The sequence below is a fragment of the Haplochromis burtoni genome, unplaced genomic scaffold (assembly GCF_018398535.1).
Source record: "Haplochromis burtoni strain Fernald_Lab_line unplaced genomic scaffold, NCSU_Asbu1 Contig_504, whole genome shotgun sequence".
Taxonomy (NCBI): domain Eukaryota; kingdom Metazoa; phylum Chordata; class Actinopteri; order Cichliformes; family Cichlidae; genus Haplochromis; species Haplochromis burtoni.
This window is the reverse complement of record NW_024582865.1, coordinates 289,903-305,266: the sequence shown is the minus strand read 5'-3', so window position 1 is coordinate 305,266 and position 15,364 is coordinate 289,903. Positions and strand designations below refer to the sequence as shown.

The following is a 15,364-nucleotide window of genomic DNA, read 5'->3' as shown; positions in this document are numbered from 1 at the left end:
AAAATGGAAAAAATATTGGACTGCATTAAAATACTAAATAACCCTGACTTTGTAAACTATAGGACCTGTCAAGTGGTATATCTCACAATTTATGACTCACAGGGATACAAAGACGGGAGAAAAATGTACATGTCCCTCACATGCATAAACTCTCACACTCACACAACTCACACCTCACAACTCACACCTCACAACTCACACCTCACAAAAATAAGACTGACTACAGGTATCCGTCATTAAAACGTGTAAATGTTTCCAAAGTGACAACGTGGATGTGGTGGCAGATACCAGTCTGAACACATCAGAGAATAAATGAACAATAATTTCGATATTAAAGATCTGGTGGTACATCTGTGTGTGTTTACCCAGAGGAGTTGCCTGCTCCTCTGATGTAGGATCAAAATATGGCAGCTGCTGTTATGGCTTGTGTTCTCTGTCAGTAGTCCAGTTATGTAGCTTGGCTGGTAGCTATGGACACAGTATCCACAGCTGTTGGATGAACAAATGAATATAGTACTGTACGACCTTGAAGGAGACTATCCCAAGTGCTTAGGAAGAGAGACTGTGCAGGAGCCCAGTATGAGACAGCGGCCTCTACATGCTTCACCTCTCGCTACCAGACTTCTGGGACTTCGAACAGCGTTGGTGTAGATTCAGCACCTGCACAGGAGAGACGCACATTTTTCACATGACTGAAAAACCCAACAACTTGCTCCCAGTGTCTACATTCACCAGGTCATATTAAACAGTATATGATAAATGTACAGTTTTATTTTTTACAGTTAGTCCTCCCCTTCCTTAAACTGCCATGTAATCCCTTACTAACATCCTCAGGCTGTTGTGAACCCTTAGATTCTCACCTAATTTCAGCTTTCACAAATGAGACTCCCAGCAACAAAGAAAAGAAAGAAAGAAAAACAAACAAACAAACAAACAAACAAACAACAAAAAACAAACAAACTATAGTCCAAGTATATTTGGTAACTATATTATTTCTATGAGATCAACTACAAGCAGATCTCCTTTGTCAAATATTCCCTACCTGACTCCCACCATATTCCAGTTTCTCCCAATTCTGTGGAATGTCAAAAAGATGGCATAAAGGAACATAACACAAAAATACTGGCACCCTCAGTGCCATTTCTTGGCCTCCTGCGATATCAATTTCATAATCCTACGTCACCCAGTGTAAGTTATTGCATTCACAGGATTTTCAGAAAACTTGACCTCTGACCTTGAGGTCAAGGCCACTGGGATTCGAACTTGCCTGAGATTTTTTTTTGTACATACACCTATGGTCTCACTCTGAAACTCCTATTTTGCCACACCCACACACCCACACACCCACGTTGAGAAGATATTTAGTTTGTCTTATTCTTATCTAGGATAAAAGAAGAGAGTACAGTTAACCTAGGAAAGGGCGCAGCTAAGCGGATTTTAGCTACACATCTTTATATTTGACAACACTACAAAGAGCCCAAAGCAGTGAGTCCGCCTGAATCTGACCTTCCAGAACATCTAAATGTGACGATGAACCATTATTTAATAAATAAAGAAAAAACTAAAAATCACATGAGGAGAATCTTTGTTCCAGGCCTGCAAGTAGGTTAATGGATCGGTATCAAAAAACAAAACTCACCTTCAGATTTCTTTTTCTTGTTCTTTTGACCCTTCCTCTTGTGTACTGTTGGAGTTTGTTGCCAAGGGACAGTCCCATCAGCGTCATTGCCTGGATTTGTACCCTCTGGGCTTTTCTCATCATCAGGGGCTGGACTTAGCCCAGGTGAATCTGATAGATCCCTGCAGAACACAGCAACCATAAGAGGCTTAAATCACAACAAACATGACAGTGTCAGCATAAATGATGGCTGCTTTTACTTACGTCGTCTTCAGCCATCCCTCGGATGTCTTACTCTCGACAGCTTTAGTATTTGCCGCATCTAGGAAACAGTGACAACAGTGCACAAGACCCAAGATTATAGTTCAGAGTATTCATTATCATTTAATGGGACACAGCGTGTGTGTAGAAAATGCATTAAGACAGAGCTTTTATTAGTATATGCACTCCCTCACTATTCACCATAAATATCTTTGGGAATAATGTCATCAAAGTCATTTGACAGCTCTGCTTTGGAGCAGGTCAATATTAATAAAATTACACTAATCTAGCACTAGAGTACCCAGGCTTGCTTAACTTTAACTCCTTGGCAGTGATTATCATTCACCATGCCACCTGCTCTCATCCTCTACTAAGTACTTTCCTAGGGGAACCCTGCTGCATACTACCAAACAGAGAAAAAACAAAACAAAAACAGTACAGATGAACACACGTATTCACACACCATCAGTTTTCATCTTCTTGGTGCCTGTGGTATCGGGGTAAGAGTAGTGACTCCAGCCATCTGTAATTTGAGCATCATCAGCTCCCTGCTCTCCCTGCATGGGACTGATGCTTCGCTTCCTCATCCTACAACAACAGAATATTTCATGTAAACACAACCTGTGAAAATCTGAAGAAAATGCTACAGAAGAGAAAAATGGACAGAATTTCATCAGGAAATGTACAACGTGAAGCATTCATTGCACGAGTACCTGGAATATCCAAACCCAGAAGTGGTGGAGCAGGTGTAGTGAGGCTTCACCCAACTGTCTTCTCCCCATGTTTTGGTTGTCTGCTTCTCCTTTTCCTGCTGCTTTCCCTGGATGTACTCTGCATATGTCTGGATCTTGTAGCTCTCTGCATAGCGGCTGGTGTTCATAGCTGTGTTTAAATTAAAAAGAAAAAAAAAGCACAGTTTGAAACATTTATGAAAGACTATTTACTACTTTGATTAGCTAAAGCGTCACACTCACCTATCTGTACCTGGTCCGTCTGACTTAGGGACACAAAGGCAGACGTGTCATCTATCCATGAAACCTGGATGTTCCCTGAGTAGATAAAGAGCAGAGGGTAAATTATAAAGAATTGCTAATATCCGTTTAAAAGCAGAATTAATGGGCTAAATTGTGACGTACCAAAGGCACTAAAGAGCTGGTAGAGGTCACTAGTCTTCCATTCTTTTGGGAAGGTGACGTACAGGACATGGTCTCTCTTGGGTTGCACTGTGCAAGAAGAAGGGAAGAAAGACAAACATGACGTGGACGAGCTGCAGTTTGAATTTGTACCAAGCATATTTTATGTTTGAAACTTAACTTTGTATTGTGTTAGGGTGAGTCTAACAATATTTAAGCTGTTCCAGTTTATTTTGGTTTAATACCGCCGCAGCTCTAAGAAATGCTCAAAATTTAACATTTGGTCTGTTTTTAAAAAAACAAAACAAACAAAACAACAAAAAAACAACAACCCACACAAAAAAACCACTTTGGAATTAGTGAGTCCAAACCAAGATAATATAATAGACCATTAGTGACAGTCATGTTGTGTCAGTACTTTACTCACAATCCGGTCCTGTGATGTTGAGGTAGGGTATATCTATAATCCTCATCAGAAAAAGCCTTAATAACAGAAAACAAGTATTAAAAAGGTTTTATTAAAATAAAAAAAAAAATGTAAATCAAAATAAAACACTTAAAGCAAATCAAATCTATGAAATCACTTACTTATTGAAGAAAGGCTCAATTAATTTGGAACGAGCTGAGATGTATGCTTTGGGCGGAGTCAAGAAAGAACCTGTAAAGGGAAACGCCAAGTTTAAAATCAAATATCTGAACTGAAACTTTCTGTGTGAAAAGAATCAGTGATTACCCAGATAATTGGCCATGGCGATGAAACAAAGGCCAGTGATGTAGGCATCATAACCCGCCTCATGGAGCTGCTCCTGGGCTGTGTCATAGCTGGGGAAGCCCTCTGCTGTTTCTGAGAACAGCAGCACCGAGACAAAAGTGTGTCAGCGGGGTTTCTGGACAGTCACTGCATTTCAGACAAGAGTCTGCTTTATTTACTCACCAACTTGTGGTGACTTGAAGGGGCTCTCCTTCAGCTGCTTCTCCAACTCTGCCAGAGAAGTATTTGTGATCAACTCCTGAAATGTGAAAGAACGTGCAATTATCGCCCTGATCACTTATCATTTACAACAAATCACAAATGATATCTTCAGTTGATTGAGGGCTCTAGCCACTTGTACCATCACATTATAATTAGACCCAATTACAAAAACTGTCTTAATAAGCCCTACTTAAAATCATAATCAGCTTGTGGTCAAGTTTGTTGACACCAGAGAAATTAAGGCACGGGAGCTCTTAAAGTACTTACAGAGCAGCGGGAATTTACAGGTTGACACAGATTTAGTGGACACTAATCTCAAACAACCACATCACAGGGATGTGGGGGTGACATGTTTGATGTCAGAAGCTTTTTGTTTCCATTTGTATTTTGAGCTCTCTTGACTAACTGGATATCAGCAGAATTCTAACTGTGTAGGCAAACGTTATTATTAATGCTACTGTTACTACCAAAACTGCAGGTCAGCACAACAGCAATAGAAATCATACTGGCACTTGTTTAGAGTTCGGGCAGGATAACCCAGAAATGTTGAAGGTGTCGCCACTCAGGACTTAGCAGGCAATGCAGCCATCATACTGGGTAACAGTGTTAACCTTTCAGGGAGACTGTTGCCCTTAGATGAAGACTTCAAAGTAACTGCCTACATCCAGGAAAAAAAGTCTACATGAAGCAGAAGACGAATTGAATTTTGAACGCTGTCCAATTAAGACTGAGTTTTAAAAATAGGAAATTGTAGCCTAGATATTGGCTGGCTGTAGCAGAAGGCCTGAAAAATGGGCCTCATGAGGGTAAGTCAGCAGTTCAGCTGATGGGTTCACAGATGGAAAGTAAACAAAACATAAATTAGTGTTACCCCACCCCCATCTTTTCAATACATCTTAGTGACCAACAGCGATCCACTAAAAGCAAATGATTTACCTTAAATGGCTGAGTGGAAGCCATCAATTTGGTGTCTAGAAGTCTGCAAGTGAATAAATCAATCAATTAAAGCAAACAAATAAAAAAAAAAAAAAAGTAATGCAAAACCCCTGCTGTAATGACAAAACCCCCCAAATTTAACAACATTACCTTGGGAAGACGCACATTGTAACTTCTTTAAAGTCTTGAATATCCTTTTTAAAAAAAAAAAAGAGAGTACCGCCTTAAATAATGCATACATCTCATACCAAGCTTGAAATTGCCATTTCTTGTACCGAAAATGCATTTTAGCTCCATATTTAAAATATGCAAAACATACCTCAGGCAGAGGACAGTAAAACTGATGGATGGTGTGCATCACATCCAAGAGCATGTTGTGGCCGACAACCAGTTTACCCTGCAAGTCAGAAAGAGTGGTTCTGTAAATGTCACATTTATGGGCGCAAATTTAAAAATCTTCTAAAAACAAAAAAAAAAAACAACAAAAAAACAAAACGCAACACTATAAAAGAAATTCTTTAACAAACAAAACTTTGCTCACAAAATTGCATGTTGGTATAAAGCCTCAGTCTATATTTGTGTATAAATCTGTAAGTGAAAAACTAGACTTACAGACTTTGAGATGGCATGGATGACTCTGGAGAAACCAACAGCGTCATTTAGCTCCTCCTGTCAGGGGGAGGTGATTCAGCTCGGTTAGTTTTATAAATGCATAAAGCTACAACATGTTTTTCTGAATTTCATACAAGCTTGACAATTAGCACAAGAAACATTTGATAGCTTGCCTGCTCTTTCTCTAGTTTCTGCTGCTCCCTCCGCTTCCTCTCCTCCTCGTCAACTTTACTGATTTGTATGTATCGCTCCTTCTGCAAAGACACAAATATGTATTTTCAAATGTTCACAAAACAGCAAAATGTGAAAAAACGGCTTCAAACAAAATATAAGCATACCTTTTCTGTTTCCACAGTTTCCACGTGCAGGCCCTTTGGAAACCTGTAGGAACAAGACAAATGTTAATCTTTAAGCCAAGCAAGACCGCCAGAGCAAAGACAGGGCTTTAAGCAACACTCACTTCCAGTTCAGCGTCTGGTATATCAGCTTTCGCTGAAATCTGGAAAGCAAAAGTAGAAATAAAATGAAATTTACATGGTGAAAACAAAAGTTTGGGTTAGATGCAGCTTTTCTAGAAGAGTGTCCAGTTACCCAGTGCATGGTTCCAGGTCCAAAGTCTTCTCAGAGTTAACCATGAGGGCCTCAACCTTCTCGCTGTAGTGGAAACAAAAAAAAAAAAAAAAAAAAAGATTGTAGAGTATTCAAAAGCAAACAACGTTTCCTTTGTGGCTTCCTTGACCAATACACCACCAAGGACATCAACCAAAAGCTAAAACATGATCAAAGAACTCATTTGATGCTGTAAAGAAAACAACTGAAGCAGCACTTACACAACTTTGTTGATGAAATCTTTATGTTCCTCAGGTACATGTGAAGAGCCTTTGGAGGATGATGGGGAGATAAAGGATGGTGTCCCTACACCATTGGCATGCTGATTCCTCCTCTCCTCTGTCTGCTCTCTCAGCTGGGCTTCCTCTTCCTGATTTAGGTAGGGGATTCCTTTAAAATACCACAAAGCCTCGTTTTTAAACTTTGCAGTGACCTGGAGCTTATTGTGCAGCGTGTACAAACATGGAATGTGTATCCAGATGAGGTTTAATGCACTTAATATAATGCAACCGATTCATCCCAACTGCATTTGTGGAAGGCCAGGTAGCAGCAGTCACGCTATTGTGCACTGCTGGTCCACTGCTTGCCTGGGACGTGCAATGTTTGTTGACAAATCAGCCGTCTGTGCCAAACTAATTTGCACATTGACATTAGATGAAATTGCAGGCGCACAATTGAGACAGAAAGAACGCAACGTGAAAATAGAGAGAGACCCACAGGTTGTTGATTAACATGATTCAAGCAGGGTTCACTGGGCGTAAATGGGGCATAGTTGTAATGTGTGGTTTGTGCTCTGGAGTGTGCGCTAAGCCACAAGAAAAAGTTTCAGCAATGGGCCACATTCACAATGTGCGCACACAAACATTTGTACCTGAATTTGTTCGTACTCGATGAATGAATTGAAGATGATCGCAGACCATACAGATAAACAGATGAAGATTTAGCAGTCTAAGAAAATGTATTCACTTCTTTCAAATGAGCACTGATTTTACTACAACATTGTTACAGCTTTCTAAAATAACCATAAACCAAAAGAAAAAAAAAATGCTCAGAATTAAATACGATTCATTGAGTAATACTATAAAGAATTCAACACAAATTCTTTGCTTCCTTTAACACAAAGCTCTGTAGCCCATCCCAAAAAACAAACCCCTGCTAACAACAGTAGCAGTGACAATGACGCCGTTGCAGTTTAACGTGCAGCCGGAGACCGTTTACACACAGCGAAGAGCAAAGAGGCGGAGCCGTTACCAAGACAGTGAGAAACCGTGTTTCTAGTGTCCAAAACAGCAGTGCTATTCCTGTAATCACCATTAAAACCTTTACTGGGAAGAAGCTAGTGGATGATGGTGCCCTGATGCATGTTTATTTTATGATTAATCTTATTACCATTTATTAAAAATGACTTGTGCTGGGTGTCACCGCTTATATAACTTCGTTTAATTAGTTTTAGTATTCCACAGATGCCAAAGGATACGGATGTTTTTTTGATAACTGCAGTGTTTCTCTTTGGAGACTGACCATCATCCGTCCTGTGAAAACTTATTTTAGAGCTGCACCTTTTCTGGCTTCCTTCTCAGACCCTTGTTTCAGTTTCTTCAGCTGGACGACTTCTGCCCTTTATTCTCCCCTTTGCAGTACAGGCTTCTCTCTCCCTCAACTCAAAGTACACAGGCTTCCATTTATATTGTAAAAGCCTGCTGATGTAGAATGATTCTGATTCACTAACATACCCTCGGTGGCAAGAAAACTGGCCAGAGCACATGGTTCATAAATCTGATGGCAATTTTGTGCGTGCACGTCACCATAACTGCTATAAAGTAGAAGCAGAAAACCCTTTATAGCTTTTATGAGTAATTATATATCAAGTATAGAGGCCAAGTAATCACAGTGAGCTTCCATTTTAAGATTTTTGTATCACAATAGATATCTAGAACTGCTTTTTTTTTTTTTTGCACTCACCGTGACAGAACACCTTGTTGAAGTCAAATCCCTGACTGGCCAGGAAGTCGATACTGGAACTCTGACATGACAAAATGTGTTTGTGTTAATACTTTTATTAAAGCTTTCTGCAGCTGAACCAGCATTTCATGAAGCACCATTTTTAAACCATCTAAATCTCTCTGAATCCAAAAGGTCATATCCCAGTTGCTTATTAAGAAGCAATTCAATAATGTGGGGAACAATACTCACTTGACAGATGAACTTTATGTCAGGAGATGTCCTGTTGAACGGTTTAGGGAATATATAAAAGTTAAAGGGCTTTGTGATGTACCTGCAGAGCAAGGAAATGGGGAGGAGAAATAATTTAAGTTCCTGGGAGTTTATTGCAATAACCTGCAGAAATATATATGGTTCAAGCACTTTACATCTTTTAAGCACCACAGGGAGACTAGGCCCCAGTTATATATTGCTACAATGTCTTGCATTACTGACAAATATTTTGCAAGGCATACAGACACACACACATACACAAAAATTACAGTGTCTTCAGAACCTGGATTTAACATGATCTCACATGCACAAATGCACAGAGAATTGGTTTAAACTGTATGCATCACAAAAGTAAACCAAACGATGGCTCAAAGATAGATTTTTGGACCAAAGGCCAAAATAGGACATCAACCTCCTTGTAAGTAGAAATAAGGAAAACTAGAATAGCATACATTAACGAATTAATAAAAAATGCCTGCACCCATGTCAATCTATGAGATTCTGGCTACACTCTGCAAGTAGTTGATGTGAATACTCGCTTATGCAATCAGCAACTGGCATTGGCCAGTTTCCCTGATTTATCATGGTTATTCTCTGTATTACCACAAAGAGAAGCTGGTCACGCAACAGCAGACTGGCTTCATCTTTTATTGCCATATTGATGCACCAGAGTTGTTTTGAAGACAACACCTGACTGAGTGGTCACAGGCCTGGTCCCCACCTTTAAAGTAACCATATCAAAAGTGACAAGCCTAATATTACTGGACACAGTTGCTCTAATTTTGGCCTCCAACCACCTCTTTCCCTAAACAGATTATGATAATGTGTCTAGAAACTGCACTGTCCCAGACCCTCATTTAAAATGGTACAAGGCAATGGGCATGTAGTAAGCCTGGAGGCTTTTGGGCCTAATTGTGGACAGTGATCCATTTCATAATCCGGCTTTAAGTGTGAGAATGCCCAAGGAGGAGAATATCAGTAGATAAGTCTGAATCTAAAACAGTATGCCTACACTTGACCAGAGGCCATCTGTGGTTTATGCATTATGGTGCACTTCAATGTAAAGGACCACACCCCAGCAAACTAATGGGAGTCCAGTAGCTGATTAGTTATTTTTGTGTTTCACCAATTAGAATAACACATTTAGTGTATTCACCAAACAGACACCACTCACTTTGACTTTGCCTGGTCGTACTTGAAGGTACACAAACCAAACTGGAACAAGAGGAAGTCCATGGAATGCTGCAGGCATGGAGAGAAACACATGTTAACACGTTCAAACGATAAACGGAAAAGTGAAAGTGTTCAAGCTAATGCAGGACCATAAAAGAAGTAGAGGTTCCAACTAGAATTGTGTGTATGGAGGTTGCAGTATTATTTAATATGCATAAACTGCGTTTCTCAACGTTGCTAACCTTTTTAAGCTTCGTGTATCGCTCTTCCGGTGTGTCCAGTCCATTGGTTAGTGCACTGACATTAGGACCGTCGCTTATCCCTTTAAAATAAACAATTAAAAAAAAAAAAAAGTCAGTTTCCACATATAATGCTGGGGACTTCAATACCAACGTCTGCTACAGCTCTGACACGGATACCTGAAAATTCCCCATCGATGGCAAGGAAGTCAGCCTCTTCTATCGCGCTGTACACAGTGTTTAAGCAGTCTTTATAATCTGAGAGAAGGAAACAGTCAGTCAGTATCAGAATGCTAGCGCAATGCTAGCCAGCATTTGAACACACTGCAGCTATCAAGCTAGCTGGGTAGCTCGCTCGCAGGCAGCACTCACGCTGGGATGTTCATTTTCAGTCTGCTCAGTACTGAATATCTGTCATAGCACTAGTCTATTTCATCCTATCGTGAAATGTATGGTGAGACAAAAAGTCCGTAAATCGCTGAAAACGGTGTCTGGCTACTTACTTTTCCGTGTAACCTCCATCCCTACACAATGACTGGACCCGGCTGACAGCTACGGTTAGCTAGCCTTCGTCAACTGGCTTTTAACCCGTTTGACATACACTTCCGGCGGCGGTGCCGCAGCACGAAGTAACGCTGTCGCGGTCATGCATCTTTGTAGCTTTTGAGCTGAAAGAGATGTAATTGACAATTATAAAAGGACAATATTTAAAATAAATGTTCCATTTTTTTTCATGAAACCTTTGGGGCATGTTTATAGAGTAACACTTAAAATACGATTTTGCAATTTATTGCAGCTATCCACTTATTTTCCTTAATTTTAACGCTGTTGACATTTCCGTTTAAAATTCCATTTCTTTTTCATTTTTAATATTTTTCTCTAAAGTTGAAATAGATTTTTCACATTAAAAAAAAAATCCTACCAGAAGGAAATCTCTACAAAAACGACAACCATCTTGAAACGCCTACAGCTATTTCTCTGGGCAGTTCTCCAGGATTTCTGAGGGTGTTTCAAATGTTTTTTTGGAGAAATTGGCCACTTTTTCACAAATTTCAGTCCATTTGCAGAGGAATGTTTTGTCTGTCACTTAACACTTACCTATAGATCATTCAAGTATAAAATGCCATCTCACAATGGGTCTCGTGGAGTGATGAATCAAATGAGGTTTGAAATGTTTGGTTGAAATTATTGTCAGCAGAGCAGATCAGGAGAGAGGTATCACAGTGAAGGTCTACAGCCATTTGTAAAACACAGTGGAGGGTCTGTCATGGTTTGGAGCAGCATTTCAGTCGGTGGTATTGGAGATTTGTCAAAATAAATGGAACTATAGGTCGAAATCAACAGATTTTGATCCATAATGCAATACCATCATTGTTATCAGCATGACAATGATCCCAAACACACTGCCAATGAATTAAAAGCATACCAGGGTAGAAAAGCAGACAATATATACGATCAGTCATGGACTGGCCTCCCCAGAGCCCAGACCTCAACATCATTGAAGCAGCATGGGATCATTTTTACAGAGAAGAGAACAAATGGCAGCAAAAATCCAAAGAAATGTCTAAGGCAGTTCAAACTTGTTACTCCCATGTATGTTTGTATGCCTTCATCCACCCACTTTCCATTTTCTAGCAAAATATAAAGAAAAGGGAGTTGCTCAAGACTTTTGCACAGTATTGTAGCTCTTTTCAGTCATCTCTTTTATTCTTGCCTACTGCATCATTGTGATCATTATTTGTCATTTCTGGCTTGTTTCGAGGTACAGTCTTGATTCGACCTCCTCCTTCGCCATTTTGCACCCATGATACTTACACTTATCAGTGGTAAACATTACCATCCTTACAGTTTTCATGTGTAAAACATACCACACATTCTTCCTCTTCATATTCTTCACAGTGACAGAATTCATCTCAAACACTGAAGAAAAACCATTAACTCTGCGTACACCTGTCAAGCTGTACAAATGGTGCCTTGTAGGAGGCTGTGTTTTGTGGATCTTATATCTGTGGGCTACTCCAGATCTTGACTGATTTGTAACTGTCAGTTCCAGATGTGTTGTAAAGTGGTGACTCAATTCAATCTGGCAGTGTGTCTGCCACTGATTTTCTTAGAGCCAGAACAGCTTCTGCAATTATCATATGCATTTGTCAAAGGAATATATATATAAAAAAATCTTTGTCAATAGAAAATGTCTTCCCAGTGGAAGAAGCAAGGGGTGACGTGTTTTCTCCATTGAAATGCAAAGATGACATTTCAAAAAATAGGGACAGGAAGGTTTTCCTTTTCATACTTTTTTATAAAGGAAAGGGAAAAGAAAAGCTTCTGCTTGTATGTATTTTCTCAGGGGGTGTAAAGCTGCAGAATTACATTTTTTTTTACTTCTCAGATTCAAATGTGAAATGCCACATCCTTTCTAGTTGTCACACTGAAAGCATTTTATGCTCAGTAGAGATGTAAAAAGTTTGTTTTGTTTTTATTCTTAGAGTTTTACTATGTGTTAGGATCGAGACAGAATGTATGCATTGCTACAAAAGGAGGATTAAATAATAATAATAGTATGAACAGATCTCACACCAGAACAAACAAAGGGAAATGCAGCAGCAAACCAACTGTTGGGATGACTCACAAAGAAAAACAAATTAGAGCACAGTCCGACATGATGACAAATGCTTACATAAGAGATGAATGACAAGTCATATTAAACAGATTTAATTAAATATGGTTAATGAGTGGAAGTTATAGAGTGTGGGGGAGGGTGTGGGAAGGGTGTGGGGGTGTGTGCATTAACCTTCAGCTGAATCACGACTAATCTGAGGAAGCCCTGATTTTTAAATGACCTTTAAGGTGTCGCTTCACATTTGCTGCCGTTCTGTTTTTCCTCCCATACACTCGGTGATAGAACGGAGAGATCCTCTTAAAAAACAGCAAGGATGCTTGATTATTCTCCAGCTCAAAAAAGGAAAAATCTTTGTCTGCTAAATGTGAAAAGAAAAGTCACCTGTAATAGCTGAGCAACACCTGAACGAGTCGCAACGTTTCCATGACAAATATAAATTTTGTAACTTGATTCATTTCAGGAAACTCATTTCCCTGAAGGATGTTTGCTCTTGTAATATTGAGAACACGTCGAGTTTGAGCAAAGATTTTGGCTTTAAAAGGGAAACGTTTTTGCTGACATGGTGACAGTACCCTCACATATGTAATCCTGAAAGAGTTTCTGGTTGCATTATTGGCAGCAAACACATGTCACATCAAGGTTTGTTGTAGTGCCGGTGATCTTAGCATTAGCTTCTGACAGGCCAACAATTCAAACAACTCTCATCCTCCTGATATATAACTTAACTATGAAATTACATGCTACCCTTATGTCTGTGGATGTTTGTGTTGCAGTGATCAGGTTTAGTGATTCAAGACTTGAGTGTCAGCTACTAAAGAAATAATCTTTAAGTTATGTTATTGTTACCTGTAAAACAGTTTTAGGAATAAAAACTTTATACTTCAAATCTCTTTCAGTGCAAATTGACTGCTTTGCAACATCTCATGAGTTTCTCTCTCCTTTTATCTTCTTTTTCCCTCCTTGGGTGATTCCTGTCCATTGTATTCCCATCATTTAACAGCTTTTCATTTGTTGGCTTTTGTACACTGATCAGGTATAAAATTAATTGCACTGACAGATGACAGGTAAAGTGAATAACACTGATTATCTCTTCATCGTGTCATCTGTTAGTGGGTGGGATATATTAGGGAACAAGTCAACATTTTGTCTTCAAAGTTGGTGTTAGAAGCAAGAAAATGGGCGAGCATAAGGACCGAAGCAAGTTGAATAAGGGCTAAACTCTGATGACTGGGTGAGAGCATTTCCAAAACTGCAGCTCCTGTGGGGTGTTCCCAGTCTGCAGTGGTGAGTGTCCATCGAAAATGATCCAAATAAGAAACAGTAGCAAATGAGCGACAAGGTCTTGGGTGGCCAAAGGCTCATTGATGCACTTGGAGAGTCATGGTTTTTCCTGTGTGGTCTGATCCAACAGGCAAACGATTGTAGTTTAAACTGTAGATAAAGTTAATGCTGGTTCTAATAGTCAGGTGTCACATTACAGAACGCATTGCAGTTTGTTGTGTATGGGGCTGCATAGCTGCAGACCAGTGAGGGATCCCATGTGGATCCCTGTCCACCGCCTAAAGCACCAACAATGGGCACGCAAACATCAGAAGTGGACCACGAATCATGTTTCCTTCTACATCACATGGGTGACCGGGTTTCATGTATAACACTTACATGGAGGAACACCTGGCACCAAGCTGCACTATGGGAAGAAGGCAAGCTGGTAGAGGCAGGGAAAACCTGAGAAAAAACAGTGAACCTCCACAGGAGTCCTGCAGGTGGAACTAATTATGTGGATGTTACTTGAACTAGCTACCTGGACTAGCTACCTAAGCAATGTTGCAGGCCATGTACACCTGTTCATGGTATTCCCTGATGGGTGTGGCCTTGTTCAGCAGGATAATGCAACCTGCCACAAAGCAAAAATGGTTTAAGAAATTTTTGAGGGTGCACAACAACAAGTGTGAGATATTGGCCTCCAAATTCCCCAAGTCGCAATCCAGTGTAGCATCTATGGGGGATGTGCTGGACAAACCGCAAAGTCCGATCCATGGAGGCCCCACCTCACAACTTACACTTTCCCATAGCACTTAAAATATCTGTTGCTAACATCTTGTTGCCAGATACTACAGCACAACTTCAGGGGTCTAGTGGAGTCCAAGCCTTGATGGGTCAGGGCTGCTTTGGTAGCAAAAGGGGGGAAAAAAAACAACCCTTTTCTGAAAACAGCTTCAATTTACAACCTACACCGTTTTTCTTTTGTGCAAACATCCATGTGGAAGATGCACATTTTAAACTACAAGAAGCCTCATTCAGACAAAATGATGACCTCTTACAGTGAAAATACGTGACGAGTTGAGGTTGGAATCATGAAGCACTTGGTTCAGTTCAGTTCTGTTCAAAGAGTCATAGCTACTGACTATCTTTGCCACCCCACCCACCGCCCTGCTACATCTTATTCAAAGGCTTCACCATTCATACACCAAACATTCAGCTCTAATACAGACTGCCTTCAGTTTAGTCTGTTTCTAGTATAGGTTATTAAGATCATTTCAGTGTAAAACCTACAGAACATAAGCCTGCCAAAGCCTTTGAGCACCCCACATAATATCAATAACTCAGCAGCATATTATTTAAGCCAGCTTATCAGATCATAATTGTTTGATTTTAATTTACTGCCAATCCCAGCTGAGCAGTCAACGGCGCTGTTTCACCACTGAGGAGCTCCACCACAACTGCCACTCTAATCCTCGACAAGTGTCTATTAAGTCCAAGTTTTCATTTTCAGTAAATTTTCATTTGTTTGTACACGAACTGTTTCAGGAAGCGTGCTGCCAGGAAACAATCACAGCAAACGAAAAATTTTATGTACTAATATTCATGCAATTATTTTTTAAGACAGACTTTCAAACTGTAGACTTAACCTTTAACTGACAGATGGGAAGTGATTGAAACAAATGTCCTCAGTTAGTGTCATGTGCAGTCTCCAAA

At 39.9% G+C, this 15,364-nt stretch overlaps 1 protein-coding gene across 2 annotated transcripts; it reads right to left on the bottom strand.

The window, feature by feature from the left end:
* parn (poly(A)-specific ribonuclease (deadenylation nuclease)) lies at positions 1 to 10,408 on the bottom strand. Of its 2 annotated transcripts, XR_001335707.2 has the most exons (27): positions 10,272 to 10,408; positions 9,949 to 10,026; positions 9,772 to 9,851; positions 9,531 to 9,598; positions 8,336 to 8,417; positions 8,105 to 8,165; positions 6,364 to 6,532; positions 6,125 to 6,187; positions 5,994 to 6,032; positions 5,872 to 5,914; positions 5,707 to 5,787; positions 5,534 to 5,590; positions 5,241 to 5,318; positions 5,072 to 5,115; positions 4,922 to 4,964; positions 3,947 to 4,022; positions 3,746 to 3,856; positions 3,601 to 3,670; positions 3,440 to 3,495; positions 3,016 to 3,102; positions 2,854 to 2,928; positions 2,593 to 2,761; positions 2,343 to 2,467; positions 1,883 to 1,940; positions 1,640 to 1,800; positions 188 to 660; positions 1 to 157 (listed from the first exon to the last, which is right to left on the bottom strand). XR_001335707.2 is itself a non-coding variant. In XM_005946983.3 (26 exons), the coding sequence occupies exons 1-26, from the start codon at positions 10,288 to 10,290 to the stop codon at positions 614 to 616; spliced, it is 2,040 nt and encodes a 679-aa protein (XP_005947045.1). In that variant the 5' UTR covers positions 10,291 to 10,408; the 3' UTR covers positions 1 to 613. The 2 variants fall into 2 exon arrangements, 1 of the variants encoding a protein (XP_005947045.1); XM_005946983.3 differs by having other exon boundaries at positions 1 to 660.
* Between the last annotated feature and the right edge of the window lie 4,956 nt (positions 10,409 to 15,364).